This window comes from Octodon degus, unplaced genomic scaffold (genome assembly GCF_000260255.1).
Source record: "Octodon degus isolate 3935 unplaced genomic scaffold, OctDeg1.0 scaffold00138, whole genome shotgun sequence".
Classification (NCBI taxonomy): Eukaryota; Metazoa; Chordata; class Mammalia; order Rodentia; family Octodontidae; genus Octodon; species Octodon degus.
In genome coordinates this window covers 5,997,733-6,012,947 of record NW_004524714.1, presented here as the reverse complement: position 1 = coordinate 6,012,947, position 15,215 = coordinate 5,997,733, and the positions used below count along the sequence as shown (strand labels likewise).

Sequence of the window (15,215 nt, the reverse complement as noted above, 5' to 3'; positions counted from 1 at the left end):
ACACATTTCCCTGAGCAAGACACACTTTGGTAAGCAAGGAGTGTAATTTGCTGACTGATGCAAGCACTCTTCAAGCAGAGGAGACGTTACACTACACTCAGGGAATAGAGGCAGGCAACTGGCCTTGTGGCTGGAGCCAGAAGCTTTAGGAACGGTCCTTTCTACTCCAAGCCAGAGGAGAAACGTTCGTTTTGCTTCTTTCTTCTTTACAGTTACTATTTCAAGAGGTTTCTCCACCCCAAACCCTAGCACCCCCCTCAGAGTCTGTGGTCAGCCACTGGCAGTACCCAAATGGGGGCCCCAGGCAGGAGACTGGGGCCAAAGAGGGCGGCTCCCCTGAGCAGAACCCTTCCCCGATGGCTCCCAAAGCCGGCGTTTTCTCTGCCCGCTTTTCCCTTGGGGGAGACTCGGGAAGGCTGCAGAAATCTGGGCGCCCGCTCGCTCGCTTGTCAAGAAGCAAACTGTCTTCACATTCTCCAAGAGCAACATCCCTGCCTAGGAAGAGGAAGGAAGAGGCAAAATAAATAAAACCAGTTAATGTTGTAGTTAACTTGCAAATCAAGTAAATCTGTTGGTGCCGTATTTGAGAAATAAACCATCAGAGCGTCACAGCAAACACACACTTCTGAACGTCTTCATTTTGATTTAATGGTATATCAGCGTCAACTATCGCTTCCTCTGCTGGTACACACGGCCTGATGCCGCGGGAGGAGGGTGCCCATGTTTATCACCGAGTGAGATGACTAATTACACCTTGTCAATCACCGGCTATGAAGACATAAAACCAGCGCGCACAATGAAGTAGTTGCCTGCAGCGTCAATTAGTTGGCGATTCCGAGGTTATTGCGTGGCCCTGCTTTGGACGCCTCTAATAACGGGACGGAGCGCCGGGAACGGCACTGATCAATCACCCTCCTTCCGCGGCTCGCCCGCGCCCTCCCCTTCGCCCCCCGCCCGGCCCGGCCTCACTTTCTCCGGGAGGGCAGCGCGCGCTTCCTCCCTCCGCGGCCCCGGCTCGGTGGCGCCGGCAGCCCGGGGAGCCCCGGGAAGTTTGCGCGCGGCAGCTCCGCAGCCGGCAGCCGGGAGCCCCGCAGCCTTCGGGGAGCGCTAGGGCTGGTGGCCCCTTTGTTGGGAGGAGGCGTGGAGGGAGCGCTTTTGTTCCGAGTTAGTCACGGTGGCCGGCTGGAGGCTGCTACCTCATTATGCGCCGGGTCTGCTTGTCTGCTAGGAAGCAGATGGTGGGGAGGTAGGCAGCGGCTACAGTGGCCAGACCTGAATTCCGTTCACCTGTCACCTCCTACAAAAGGCAGGTTCTGGGGACTTGGGGATTCTTTTCCGATCAGGGGGAGGGGCGCCTACGAAGGTTTTGTTTACCTGTCGGCTCCGGATCCTTCCCACCCCCTACCTCTCCCTCCGCTGGGGCTTCTCGCGCCGCGCCGTGTAAATGTCACTCACGTGTCAGGAGATGTGTTTACAGCCTGTTCCTCTCCTTGTTTAGTCTCCCCGGACAGGGCTCCGCGGTTGCGCGACATCTCCCCGCCGCTGGGGGAGATTAGCGGTTACCGGCCTCTTAACCCCAGGGTGGGGTGCCCGGATCCGGCCCTGCGGAAGGAGATGTGCTGGACCCTGGTCCAGCTCCGAGCGCGTCCCAGCCTGACTCCGAGCGATAAAGAGAGAAGCGCACCCGGCGGGAATCCAGACTGCCTGGGAATTTGGGGTCAGTCCAGCCATGCAAGAGGGTGCTGGAGCTTGAGGAAGCGTATGCCAGTATGCATAGGGGCAGTAAAGAGTCACTGGGTGTGTTTCCAGGGTTCTTGAGAAGCCCTCAGCAAGAGTTACAGAGTACCCCACTTCAACTCGCACCAAAACCCCTAGAGCTTTCAGACACACATTGTATCCAGCCAACACCAAGAACAAACACCCCGGTGTTGTTGCAAAATTTTTCCTACCCCTTGGGCGACCTCCAGATGAACCCTGGTGACTCCTAGATTAGATTTTCAGCCCCTATTTCTTTGAAAGAAAGTGCCCCCAGATTCGTCACTAAAACCTGTGTACCCCTGTAGTCGTCCCTGTGCCTGGGAGCCGGCCCTGTGCAGGCTCTGAGGCACATGTCTGTGTGAACACACGCGCAGGCGCATCTTTGAATTCATGGTCCTTCCTTCGAGTTGGGGCATCTGTGCACGTGCAGTGTGTACACACATACTTGTAACTTTAAGAATTTTTGTAAATATGTAGAAGCATAGCCTCAGAGGATGCACATAAGGATTTAAATAGGACTGCATGAGCACCCAAGTTTGGGATTAGTGTGTAGCTTTCTAAATTCATCTTCTAGGTAAGACACTTGTACCTCGTGTACATATGTACACCCTAGGTCTTCATTTGTGCTGGCTATGGCTGTCCCAACAAATACAAATTCGTGCTGACTGTATTTTTGCCAAAACTGATGAACATGTGCCCTTGAAAACCTAAAGACAAATATATGTACTTGGACATTACAAGCACATGCATAGTTTGTATGTGAAATTCATGCAGGTATGTGAGAAGTAAGATTTAAAGCTGCCTCAACTTTAAACTCTGTCAGATAATGCCAGCTTTCCTTCTACTTTGTCCAGGCAAGCAAGTCACTTCAGGCTAACACTTCTCTCCCCACTTCACGGAGCAAAAGAAACCCGTTTACAAAACAAGACTCAGGACATTGGTCTGAACAACTTACTTGCTTGTTTCATTTTCCTCCACAACCACTTTTTATTTCCTATACCACAACCCTATCAGACACCTAGGTATTGCCCTGGATTCCCCAAGAGACTCCAGGTTAAGCTTGAAGTCTGGAGGCTGGGTTTGGCAGTTAGGATTTACCCATCAGGCTAAAAGGTTGCTGGTCCTTGGCTTAATGGTACAACCAGGTGGCTGGGTGGACCCATCTATCACCTGTGTCAGTGTAGGTGACATGGTATACCCAGTGAGCAGAGAATATGCCTCTAACTTTAAGAACACATGTGATACCAAATGCGTATCAGAGTGAGAAAGTTTTTTAATAGGAAAGGAAAAGAGGTAGGTGATTAAAGAATTTGCTGAGTATCTACTGTATTTCAGACATATTATATGCATGATCTTTCTTCATCCCATCGATATGGAGACTTTCTTGCCTCCCACTGACAAAGTCAGAAACAGGCTAAGGAAGTTTAGCTTACTTGCCTAAGATTACAGTACATGTAAATAGCAGAGCTAAAGATTTGAACTCTGCTTCTGAGCCCCCAATGCCAGGCTTGCCCCATTCTTCCAGGCCGGAGTGAGATGGAGAAAAGAGAGGAACTTCCTGCTTGGCGCTAAATTGGGCCCTGTCGCTTGGAGCGAGAATATGCTGGCTGGGAGTCACAGCTCCCGTTGGTTCTTGCTTTTCGGGCTCAGCTGGGTCCCGGGGAAGCCTGCTATGCCGACCCGCAGCCTGCAGCTGGGAGCCCAGGACTGAGGCCGAGCTCGGCGGGAAGCGGCCGGCCAGAGGCTCTAGCACCTTTGCCCTAGGCCTGGCTTCTCCAGCCTGCCCAGACAGTGCCCGAGGCCATGGGGAGACAGGAGTGAGACTTCCTCTAGCACCCTGGGGCTGTGCCATCCTAGGATGGTGACTATGAGGAGACAGCTAGGGTTTAATTTTCCTTAACGCAGAAATTGCAGGAAACTGTTCGTAGCTTAAAAACTCCAAACCCCGCGCTCTCCCGCCTTCCTCCCGCCCGCCTCCTCCTCCAGCCTCGCCCACCAGCTCCCACCATCTCCTCTCTTCTCCTCTTGCCTCTCCCCTCCCTCTCGGGTCTCCCGCCTTCCCGGAGCACGCGCTACCAGGGCCCGAGGCGCCTGGCGGCCAATGGCACGGCGGCAGGACGTGATGTCAGGCGCGGCTGTAGAAAAGGCGCGGAGGCTTGCGCTGGCGCGGACTGCAGAGCCAGGGCTGGGCTCAGCGCGCTCTTGGAGAGCGTCGCGCACGGCTGGGCCCGCGGCCGCCGGCTCCTCCTCCTACTCTGCTCCTCCTCCTTTTTCTCCTCCTCCACCACCTCCCTCGCCTCCTCCTCCTCCTCTTCCTCCTCCTCTTCAATTCTCCCGGTGGCTCGGCTCGGCTCGCTGGCTTCGGAGTAACCCCTACTCCCGTCGCCGACTCAGCACCCAAGAGGGTCGCCTAAGGCTGGGGCGCACCCTAGGGAGAGGAAGGGTCCAGACAGCGGCGCCGCCACGGGCACCTAGCAGTTCCTGGGTGAACCCTGACCGCAGCTGTCCTCGCCTAGGGCAGAGTTTGCGCCCCTGCTTTGCACCCTGGGCGACAAAGCCGGGAGGGCGATGCCCGCGGCGTGAAAGCGCCCGCGGCGGGCGCCGACCTCTGCCCCCATCTCCTGGCCACCCCCCGCCCCGTGCCCTTGTGACCCTGGCTTTGGCGCCGTTGCCCAGGCGCCCCGCGATGTAGCTGCCCCCACGTCTCGGCGGGAGGCGTCCCGGCCGCGGGCGCCCGGGGCCCGGAGCCCGGCCTGGGGGCGCAGCCGAGCTCGGGCGGGGCCGGGGCCGCGGTGGCAATGCACTGGGCCCGTTAGCGCCGGGAGCGCCAGGCAGCTGAGGCAGGGGGCAAGCCCTTCCTCTGAGGAGCCGCGCCCCCGGCCCCGCCGGTCCCGCCGCGATGCTGTTCCACAGTTTGTCGGGCCCCGAGGTGCACGGGGTCATCGACGAGATGGACCGCAGGGCCAAGAGCGAGGCTCCCGCCATCAGCTCCGCCATCGACCGCGGCGACACGGAGACGGTAGGCGCGCGGCGGTGGAGTCGGGGCTGAGAGCTGGGACCGGGCCGGGTCGGGCCGGTCAGTGTCTCTGCTCCCCGAAGTTTAGGGAGAGTGCTTCGGGCAGCACGGGATTGAGCGCTGGGGATCCTCCGACAGGAAGCAGGCCCATCGCTCCAAGCTCGGGGAACAGGCTGCTGGGGAGGTGGAGGAGGAGAAGGGAAACAAGGTTGAAACCGAAATCTCAGACCCAGAGGGTAGAGGAGAGCGTTTCTTCCTGGTGGAAGTGCGATCCAACCCGCTCCCAGGGCTGCTCGCCGCTCACATCGCCCGGGGCACGGGTCCACAGTCCTGGTTCTCCTTCACTCTCGTTCCTGCTCCTCTGCCGCCGCCTGCCCGCCCGAGAAGGGCGAACCGACTGGGAGCCCCAGGGCTCCAGCCGGCGTGGGTCGTTCCCAGTCTTCCGGCAGCCGTGGCTTCCTCTCTAGCAGTTTCTGGGGCGAAGTCTTCTGGGCCACCACTTTTTATTAGTCGTGTCCCTACACCTCTAGCCTCGGGACTTGGTCGGCCCAGGGCTCCTCGTTCAGGCTTCGGCCTGGCTCTAGCGAAATGAGACTCCATTCGGATCTTTACACCTGGCTCTGCCGGTCCAGCCCCAAATAACTAGCTCCTGGCCTCAGACCTCCCAGAGGCCCAGAAGTGACCTTTAGAGGCCAAAGTGGTGGCGAGCACAGGCAAAGCGTCTAGAGAGCCGCAACCTAGTGATCTTCCAGCCTTGGAGCCCCTCTTTCCCGTTAAGCCTTTTCAGCTCCTCCGTTTCATTAGGGAGGAATTTGGGTTCGGCCTAACCTGCACCAAGAGACTTTGAGGAATACCCAAGAAGGCTCAAGTCAGTGTGGTTAGAGAAGCCAGAAATTGCCTTCCCAGTCCTACCCTGGCCTAAACCCTTGGTTCAAGGATCTGGAGATCACTGGGCTGGGGCCACGGCTGGGACCAGGAACTCTTCAGCCTCTGGGAAGAGGAGTCCTTGTGACTTTTAATGGTTACCTTACCCTTTTTCTGAGGTCCGGCTGGGTGGCTCTTTTAAGAAACATTTTAAGAAATGCTCTTGTCTGCAATAGCCACAGCTGCCCCAACCCCTAAAAAACACGGAACATTTCTGAGGAAGAGAGGGGGCCTGGAAGCGAGGGCAAGACCAAAAAGCTACCTAGACCCGGACCCTGGGGCTTGGGCCCATGGCTGGTGAGAGCTGGGCCATCAGGCCTGGGCCCTTAGTTGCCCATATCTGGACCTTTTGGGGGTGGAGGAAGCGCTGCTGCCCAGGAAGCTCCTTAGGCTTTCAGGGCTAACCGAGAGATCCAGAGATCAGAGGGAGCTGTGGGTGCCCTTTTTTTGATGGCCACACAGCAGCAGGCTGATGCGGGTACGATGGTCTCCTGCCTTCCTCCCTTCGCAGACCATGCCGTCCATTAGCAGTGACCGAGCTGCGCTGTGCGCTGGCTGCGGGGGCAAGATCTCTGACCGATACTACCTGCTGGCTGTGGACAAGCAGTGGCACATGCGCTGCCTGAAGTGCTGTGAGTGCAAGCTCAACCTGGAGTCTGAGCTCACCTGTTTCAGCAAGGATGGCAGCATCTACTGCAAGGAAGATTACTACAGGTAGCACCCTCTGGCCTTCAGAACCTCACCCACCTGAAGCACAAGTTTGCCCTGTTTTATTTCCTCCATTCCTGGCAGAAGCTACCCTGTTCAGGACACCCCTTTCCCAAGCCATAATGTACTGGGTGACAGCTTTTTAAGGCAGCAAGTTGGTAAGGTTAAAGCAGCTCTTGGTAAAGTTCATGAAGTGTAGAGAGCAAAGCAGTAGCTGCCTTGCCTTTTGAGCTAAGATGGCAAATAAGTTTGGGTGGGGGTCCTTGCATTCCTCTCTCAAAGTTTCTTGGCTTAACCGGAGAGGAGAGACCCCTAAAGAGATAGAGACCCCTAAAGCAAGACAGTTTGGAGTGGTATGGGACAAAGTTGGAAAGAGAACTAGTGTACTTTGGGTCTTGGGGAGCTATGGGAGTGAAAGTTGGCCTGAATTAAAGGGCCAGAATCACTAAGAGGCTCTAGGATTTCCATTTCTCCTCTCTAGTTTAGGGTTAAGGTCTGTTTATATTCTCTCTCTATCTCTGTCTAGTTTTCTGTCTTTCCCAGTTTGGTTTTTCCAAATCACAAAGATCTACAGTATCCCTAGGTGCAGTTAGGGGGCAGGGGCAAAGGTTGAGGAACGGGTAAGTGGGGGAGTTTTTTCCAAGTGGAGGTTTTCCATGGGGCTTGCTTAGGCTCTGGGTAAAGTAGTAGCTCTTGTGGGTGTAAAAATGGTTAAAACAAACTATTTCATTGTAGGATCAGGCCCCAGTTCCCCTCATCTTTCAGATGAAAGCCAGGTGGCCCATCTTGAGGAGGGGCTTCTCCACAGGGACAGCACTGGGCATCTGGAGGACGGGTATGGGGGGGTACCCAAACATTTGTCCCCACAGTCCTTCCCTCTGTGGTCCCCACAGGCGGTTCTCTGTTCAGCGCTGTGCCCGTTGCCACCTGGGTATCTCAGCCTCAGAGATGGTGATGCGTGCTCGGGACTTGGTTTATCACCTCAACTGCTTCACGTGCACCACATGTAACAAGATGCTGACCACTGGCGATCACTTCGGCATGAAGGACAGCCTGGTCTATTGCCGCTTGCACTTCGAGGCACTTCTGCAGGGCGAGTACCCAGCGCACTTCAACCATGCCGACGTGGCGGCGGCAGCGGCTGCAGCTGCTGCAGCCAAGAGTGCGGGGCTGGGCACAGCGGGGGCCAACCCGCTGGGGCTTCCCTACTACAATGGCGTGGGCACTGTACAAAAGGGGCGACCAAGGAAGCGCAAGAGCCCCGGGCCGGGGGCGGATCTGGCAGCCTACAACGCTGGTGAGTGTGAGGCGCAGGGAACATCGGGTTGTGGGAAAACTGTGGGCCACTACAGCCCAAAGCTGGAGTTAATCTCTGTATGCTGGGCCTATGGGAGGTGCTATGGCCCTCAGCTTCCCGGGCTCCAAGCACCTGATAGCCTGGCAGAAGGGAAATTAGCGGGGGAGGGGGGGTGGCTTTAGCCCATGAGCTCTCTGCCCGAGCTGCAGGAGAGGATGCATTACTTTTTTCCTGTCACATATGCAAGACCTCGTCGCTGAGAAATTGTGTTTTAGAAGCGGCCTTTTGGTTTAGCCTTTTCCCCTTTTTTGCTGGTCAGAAAGTACAGTGATAGAGAAAGCAAGGCAGCACTGATGCCACACAGGCTTGGATTGGCATGGCAAGCACAGGGAGCTGGAGTAGTACAAGAAGGCAGCCTGGTGAGGGTCCCAAGGGAAAGGACTCAGCGGTGGCCTGGGGCTCAGAGCAGGGCTTTTGGCTCCTAGTGATGTAAAATGTCTCAAGAGTGGATGAATTGGGGAATTCCGGCTCTGGCACCTTTACTAAGCAAAGGCTGGTGGTCTCCATGCCCAGCTGATCCTCCTGCATGGCCAGGTCTCAGAGGCTTTCCCGGGCTCCTTCCTCCAAGTTCCCGGACCCTGATGGGGTTGAGGGCATCGACCTTTATGAAGCTGGCGCCAGCGGAAGAGTCCTGAGCAGGCCTGGCCTTGCATGGGGTTGGGGGGCGCCTCGTTTTGCATTTCCGGCATCTTTGAACCCTAGACCTTTCTGGGAGAAGCTCTGCCCCCTCAGTGCCCTTCCCTGCTCTAGACAGCTGCGGAGGTTCAGAGTCGGCAGATTGAACGTCAACATCTGCCCGAAGTCTGCAGGGCCAGGAAAGGTTTACAACTTTCTGTGCTTCTGAACTAGAGTTTATTTACAATAATTTTCTTTCTTTCGTTTGTAATAGAATCGGATTCAGAGATTTGGAGATTTTTCTGTTCTCCAAATGCACAATTGTGTAATGAACAAATAGGGAGCAAACCAAAACCAAAACAAACGCAAGACTGTGTAAAGGGGGGCCACAGAGGCGAGATCAAGGTTATTTTGAACTTAAAAAGTCTGAGCAGGGGAGGGAGGGAAGCAGGGAACAAGTGGAGTGGGGTCCTTTTCCAATCAGCAAAATTGTTAAAGGATCCTGGGGTCAGCTGGGGAGGGATGCAGTTCTGTTTTGGTAAATGTTGAAGTGGCTGGTTCAGATTGGCTCAGCAGATTTAAAATTTGTCGAAGGCTCTACTACAAATGCTGTTCTGTAGAACTTCTGTTCCTCTTTCCTATTATTCCAACATTAAAGACTAAATTCAGACCCAGCTATGTCCGCCTAAATGAAACCATCACTGTGAAGTGGGGTCAGCTTCAGTAAGGAAGCAGTCTCCAAGGCTTCACTTTAGGGCTCCTGGTGGGTGGGGAGTGGTTTAATGTTTTCCTGGTTTGCCACCTGGTTCAGAATTGTGCAAAAAAGAGGGTAGAAGGTGTAGGCTTATTTTTGTTTCGTTGCTGCCCAGCCTTTGCTTTCCCCTAGAGGCAGCGGTGAGGTGGCTGGTGTTGCGTTTCCTGCCGGCAAGGCTCTCCCACAGACCCCGGACTCAGCCACCTCATTTTCTCTGTGGCCCGGCTCTTGTTTCTTTCTTTTCTTTTTGTTCTCTCCTCAGTGTCTGTCTCCCTGTTTCTCCTACCCCTGTGCCCCGGTCTCTGGCCTTGGCCTGGGCTCAGCACTGGGAGGAATAGCGTTCTGGGAGCTGCCGGTGGCGGTGCGGCTGCTTACACCCAGCTCCCGGGACAAGACTGGGAAAAAGAGGATGACTCCTTGTCCTTGAGGGGCCCAGCCAGTCTTCCCCACGTCTGGCTCCCACCTCCTGCCATCTCGATTCTAGCAGGAGAAAAATGGCTGTAGAGTGGGCCGTGGGGCAGCTGGAATTGGAAAGTGGGGCACACAGAGGGTGCGAGCTCGGGCTAGTGTGTGCGTGCGTGTACGGGGCATGCTTCTGGCCGCGGGGACAACGATTGTTTGTGTGTCACACATCCAGGGGCCTAGCCACAGGGTCCCTTTGCAAAGCCGGAGGTTCACAGGGACAGTCCCGTCACAGGTGGTGAGCCTGGGGCCGGTTCAGGACCTCGGCTTAGGGAGGGGCAGCTGGGACGGACAGCAAGGGACAGCAGGGTCGGAAAGTCCTTCCGGGGCGGGGAGCGTGGCAGCCCTTCCCTTGCGGCCCTGCCGATGGATCTCCATGCGCTGCCCCAGCCGGAGAGGCCAACCTGAATCCTCCCCCTCAGCCCGCACCGGGTGCCCTCCTCTGGCTCGGGGTCTTGGGAACGGCGGCAGCCGTGCAGCCGAGGGGCCGGCCGCGCACTTTGCGACAAGCTCTGCGTGCCGCGGCCACAGGAGTCCTGCGCGGACCGGCCGGACGCCCAGAGCCTCCCCCAGCCCCAGCTTTTTGTGTGTGTGCCTGGCGGAGTAATTACTGATTTGATTCCAATCCATTATTTAGACAATTGAACCTACAATCTCGTCTTTAGTAAAATGAGGCGAAGTCAGATTTGATTACAGGTTCAGTCCCAGCGACAAGAGCTCGAAACCCGATGGGTTAATAACAGATCACGAGTAAATTATTCATGATTTTACGAGCTCTTTAGCTCCATTGAATCGGCCTAATTGAGAGGAAAAGAAAAAAGGAGAGAGAGAGAGAAAGAGGGAGAGACAGCGCGCGCCTAGGTCCTCCCCCTCCCCTCGGCCCCTCGCTCCTTCCCAGATCCGATCTAGGGGAATCTCGACTTTGGGGGCGGGTGTGAAGGGGTCGGGGCTATGAGGCTGCCTTCCCAGCCAGCCTCCCTTCTGGTCCGCGCAGCCCCCTGCCTCGGCCTCTCCTTCCAGTCTCTCTTCTCCTCTTCCCTCTTTGCTATGAAAGTCTTCCACTGCAGGCACCCAGTCTCTTAAAGCTCCAGAATTGAGTTCTGACCCGAACCCCTAACCACAAAGCCCCCTTTTTCTTGGACTCGCTTTCTCCTCTGGCTCTCGCTGTGTCTCTCCTTATTTCTTTCTGTGTTTGTAGCTGTCTCTAGTTCTCCCCGTCTGCATCGCTTCCCGGTCTCTCTTCTTCTTTTTTTCCCCCTACCCCTGTCCACCTTCTCTCCCTACCCGCTCTTCATTTCTGTCTCTATCCTCTTTCTGCCTCTTTCTCTCCTTTCTCTGCTGTCTCCCTCCCCTGCACCATCTCCCCCCTCTTCGCCTCACTCAGGGCACATCCCTGGGGCCCACGGGGCGCCAGGGTCCCCACGGAGCTCATTAACAGTGGAGAGGCCCAGGTGGGGGCTGGGTGGGGGAAGGGTCCAGAGATTCCCCATGGGGAGACCTGCCCCACCCCCAAGGAGCTGGAGGCTGGGGCAGTTAGGAGGGTGAGTTGAGTACAGCTCCGAAAGAAATTCTGTTCTACATGTTTTGAACCCCTTTAAATTCTTCACTCCAGGTGCTCCTGGTGGGAACACAGGGTGGCCAATTGGACTGCAGGACCTGGGTGCCTGGGTCTGTGTGACAAGGGACTCTGAGAAAGTGTAGCCAAGGTTAGGGCACGACCTGTATCTTGCAGATTCCATCTGTAAGGGGGTGGAGGTCGTAGCTGGGACAGCAAGAATGCTTCCCTGGTAGTGTTGCCAGATGCTGCTGGCTGGCCGGTTGAATTCAAATTTTGGGTAAACAATAAATAAGTTTTTCATATGTGTATATTCTATACAATATCTGGATTTCTGATTACATACAAAAACTTTTTGGTATGTAAATCTATCCCAGCTCATATTTGAATGCTAGATAAACAATAACTAAATTCTTAGCACAGATTTGTCCTGTGCAGTATTCGAACTTAGGTAAACAGTAAATAGAGTTTTAACATAACTCTCCTGTGCAATATTGAGGATATACTTACCAGTAAAAAAGTTATCTGAAATCCAGATTTAATTAGGCGACTTGTACTTCTATTTGCTGAACCTGGCGCTTCTATTTTGAGCATGTGATAGGGCACAAGATATCTTCCCAGGCCACCACTTTAAGGGGATTGAGTTTGAACTTCCTGTGAGACTCTACGTGAAGCAAGATCAAAAGAGTGGGGTAGCTCTGGAGAAGGGAATCTTGCAAGGAACCCCACATGCCCCTCACATCAGCTGCCAGTTTACTGGAGCAACTTTCCAAGGTTTAAGGTTTCTACCCAGACTATCCTCCCACCCCAGCCAGTGCCCCCAGGCCACTTTGGGATGGGATAGGCTCCCTACAGAGCCCTACTTCATCATGCCTCCCTTTGTGGTACAGTAGAAGGAAACGGAGAAGTCAAGCGTTGCTCAGTCATTCCCAGTGGTGTGGCCATGGCAAGTGGCTGTGTTTCCCTTACATTCCTTTCTTCCTGTCTAAAATGGGAATGGTAGTGATGGGACTGTGACATACGTGAAGCCAAGGCATAAGGTAGGTATCTAATACACGTTAATCTCTTCTTCCAACTTCTTTGCCTTTCCAATAAGAGCTCAGCCACTCCCTGTGAGCCCGACACGGATCACTTAACTTCCCTGAGCCTTATTTGCTCCGTTTATAAAACCAGGAAACAGCCCCTACATGGGACAGTGGTGAGGATTAAAGTACAAAACGCATTTTCCAACCTCAGGCCGAGTGGCTGAGGCCCAGGGGCTCTCACAGTACTTTGGGATGTGGAACTGGTGAAAGCAAAATGAAAATGAGTCTGTCAGTCAGCAGCTTCTGCCCAGCTCTGAAGGGAAAGACAGAAGCAGCTGGGTTTTCCCGGGAGAGTGCTGGTGAAACCAGAAGAAAGTAGCCCAGAGATGCTGGACACAGTCAAGTAACTTCTCTTTCTGAGCCTCAGTTTCAGCATCTGTAAAAAGGGAAAGCAACACTTGGCTCCTAGGAATGTTTAAGGATCAGGTGGAAATGCACCTGGAAAGCTCTTAGCACATCATCTGTAGTGCAGTAAGCCATCAGCAAGTTGTAGCTATTATTGCTGCTGCTGCTGCTGCTGCTGCTGCTGCTGCTAATGGTTTTGGATTCTCCCAGAGCAGGGATCAAATTCTGCACTTCCTTGCTCAGTGATCTCGGGTAGGCCACGCTCCACTCTCAGCAGCTTCTTTTCTACTTTTGTCAAAAGAGGATAACATCCCTGGTGGCACCCAGAAATGTTTGGCAGCAGCTGGGGGGGACTGTAGACTTGGCTTGGGCGGGAGGGTAGGGTGAGAAAATTCACCTGCCACCTCTGTGCCCCTTCCCCAGCTCTGAGCTGCAATGAGAACGACGCGGAGCACCTGGACCGCGACCAGCCCTACCCGAGCAGCCAGAAGACGAAGCGCATGCGCACCTCCTTCAAGCACCACCAGCTTCGGACCATGAAGTCTTACTTTGCCATTAACCACAACCCCGACGCCAAGGACTTGAAACAGCTCGCACAAAAGACGGGCCTCACCAAGCGGGTCCTCCAGGTTAGTGGGGGTAGGGCGAGGTCGTCTGCTGCTGACAGGGCTGGGGGAGAGCCTCACAGTGGCTGGAAGTGCGTTGAAGACCCTTCTGCTTATGTCTGCCTTCTCTCTTCCTCCTGTTCTTCAGTCTGTCTCTGAATTTCTACCTTAAAAAAAAAATTCTCTGAATTTTGCCTCTCAGTTTTCCCTTTGTGTATGGCCCTCAGTCCAATCGGTCTCTGTACTTGGTCTCTTTTCTTTCTTGGAAACAAATCTTAATATTTACTATTCAAGTGGCACTTAGATATGTTCACAACATAAAAGGTTCGAGCATTTATGGCAAATCCAGAGCTCTGCCTTCTCTGCCCCTTCTGTAGTCCGTCCGTCCTGGTGACTGTTGCTGGTTTTTGCTTCTAGTACCCGCACTCCCAGTCTCCCTAAATATGTCTCCCATCCCTACTTGCTGTCTCCCAGGTTTTCAAGGAAGCAAGATTTTATGGGGATGTGCCAGGCATGCAGAGCTCCTGGGAGTTTGGGGGTGGCTTGCCTGGTGGGGTCTGTCCTTAGGGTATGGTAAGAATTGGCTGGGTGCTGAGAGGCTGAGCAGAATTGCGCTTTGTGTGAGGGCCCAGAACTTTCACCAGAACTCCATGACCCCAAAGATATTGAGAACTTTGGTCTAAGAGTCGTCCTGTCTTGAGCTCCTGCATGACCCAAACTTGTGATAGTCTTTGGCAAATAATTCTCAAATCTTCTATTCCTCCTTTTATTCATTTTGTGGTCTTAGGCAAGTCACTGAACTGAACTGTTCTGAGCCTGTTTCCCCTTGTATGAAATGGACACAGGAAATGCCACAGGGTTCCAGGAGGAACCACTTATGATATAGGTGTCTGCCTTAATACAGACACTGTTCTACTCAGGGGGGTGTGTTCAGTTGATTAATTAGCTGGTATTAATTAACTCATGAACCATTTTGTTGTTGCTAGGCCTCAGTTTTCCCACGGAACAAGGCAGAACACTTTCTCCTCTGTAGCAAGTTGACCAGTTTGTTTTACTGTGATAGCAACGAACCACCCGAGATAAAGGGAGCTGACCGCGGCCTCACAGCAGGAGGCGCCCGGGCCAGTCTGCCCCCCTTTGGCCTGGGTATCCTGGATTGAAGGTTTGGGAGGTGACATTAAGGGGGGGCATGACAACTCAGGAGGGCTGTACAGCTATCCTAACTTTCCTGAGAGTGTTAGAAAACAAAACAAAAAACAAAGCAAAACAAAAGACGGCTGGGGCGATGGCTTGTACTGGTTGAGACTGTGACAGTGGTGGACCATGGATCCCTGGGGCTGGGCGCAGCACACCGCAGGGTACCTGAGGCTCCCAGGCCGGGACACAGTGATGTGATGAGAAGAGGGCCAACCAATGGGTCGCCGGTGCGCCTCTCTGGGCCCGCCCCTCGCGGCCACCTAGCCCAGGCCTCTGGTCCTACTGAGGGTGACGGGGTCTTGGGTCTCCTTTTGGTATTTATTTTGAATTTTCCCTTCTCTGGGTTAGGTCAAGAACCATCTTGACATCCCTGCCCTTCAAACCTGGATGAATTTGGATTGAAGATTCAGGGCTGTCGCGTTTTTCTCTGTTTACAGTGTTTCGTCCCCAATGCCCAGTGGCTGCATAGCGGCCGCAGAGGGCATCGCTTCTGCTTCTGAGTCTTCACCAGGAGCTCAAGCCAGGACTGGGAGGCAAGCAGAGCTCAGTTCAGGAAGATTTGAGCTCAGGACAGTGGCTGTGTGTCTTGGACAATTACTTACCCTCTCTGAGCCGTAACATTCTCATCTGTTAAAAGGACACCTGTCCAGATTAGACAAAAAAGTCAGTAACCACAGTTGAGGCTCAATATTGGGGAGGATGGCACAGGAAGCTTGGTTTCCTGGCTCAGGAGCAAATCAGGTTCCCAGCATTGTTCTGTCATTGTCCTCTACCAGGCTCTGGGACACAAAGATGAATGAACTAAAAAAGCCACCTATTTGATATAGAAAGACC

General features: G+C 54.2%; 1 protein-coding gene across 3 annotated transcripts in view; it reads left to right on the top strand.

Annotated features, from left to right (window-relative positions):
* The first annotated feature begins 3,927 nt into the window (after window positions 1-3,927).
* Lhx2 (LIM homeobox 2) overlaps window positions 3,928-15,215 on the top strand; it is a 21,368-nt gene continuing 10,080 nt past the window's right edge. Inside the window, exons 1-4 of one of the 3 annotated variants that reach the window (XM_004641589.1) lie at window positions 3,928-4,777; window positions 6,210-6,412; window positions 7,300-7,703; window positions 13,003-13,208. In XM_004641589.1, the coding sequence (XP_004641646.1) occupies window positions 4,658-4,777; window positions 6,210-6,412; window positions 7,300-7,703; window positions 13,003-13,208 (933 nt within the window). In that variant the 5' untranslated portion in view covers window positions 3,928-4,657. Of the gene's footprint in view, window positions 4,778-6,209; window positions 6,413-7,275; window positions 7,708-13,002; window positions 13,209-15,215 lie in introns of all 3 variants that reach the window. The other 2 variants (XM_004641590.2, XM_004641591.1) reach the window with 2 other exon arrangements.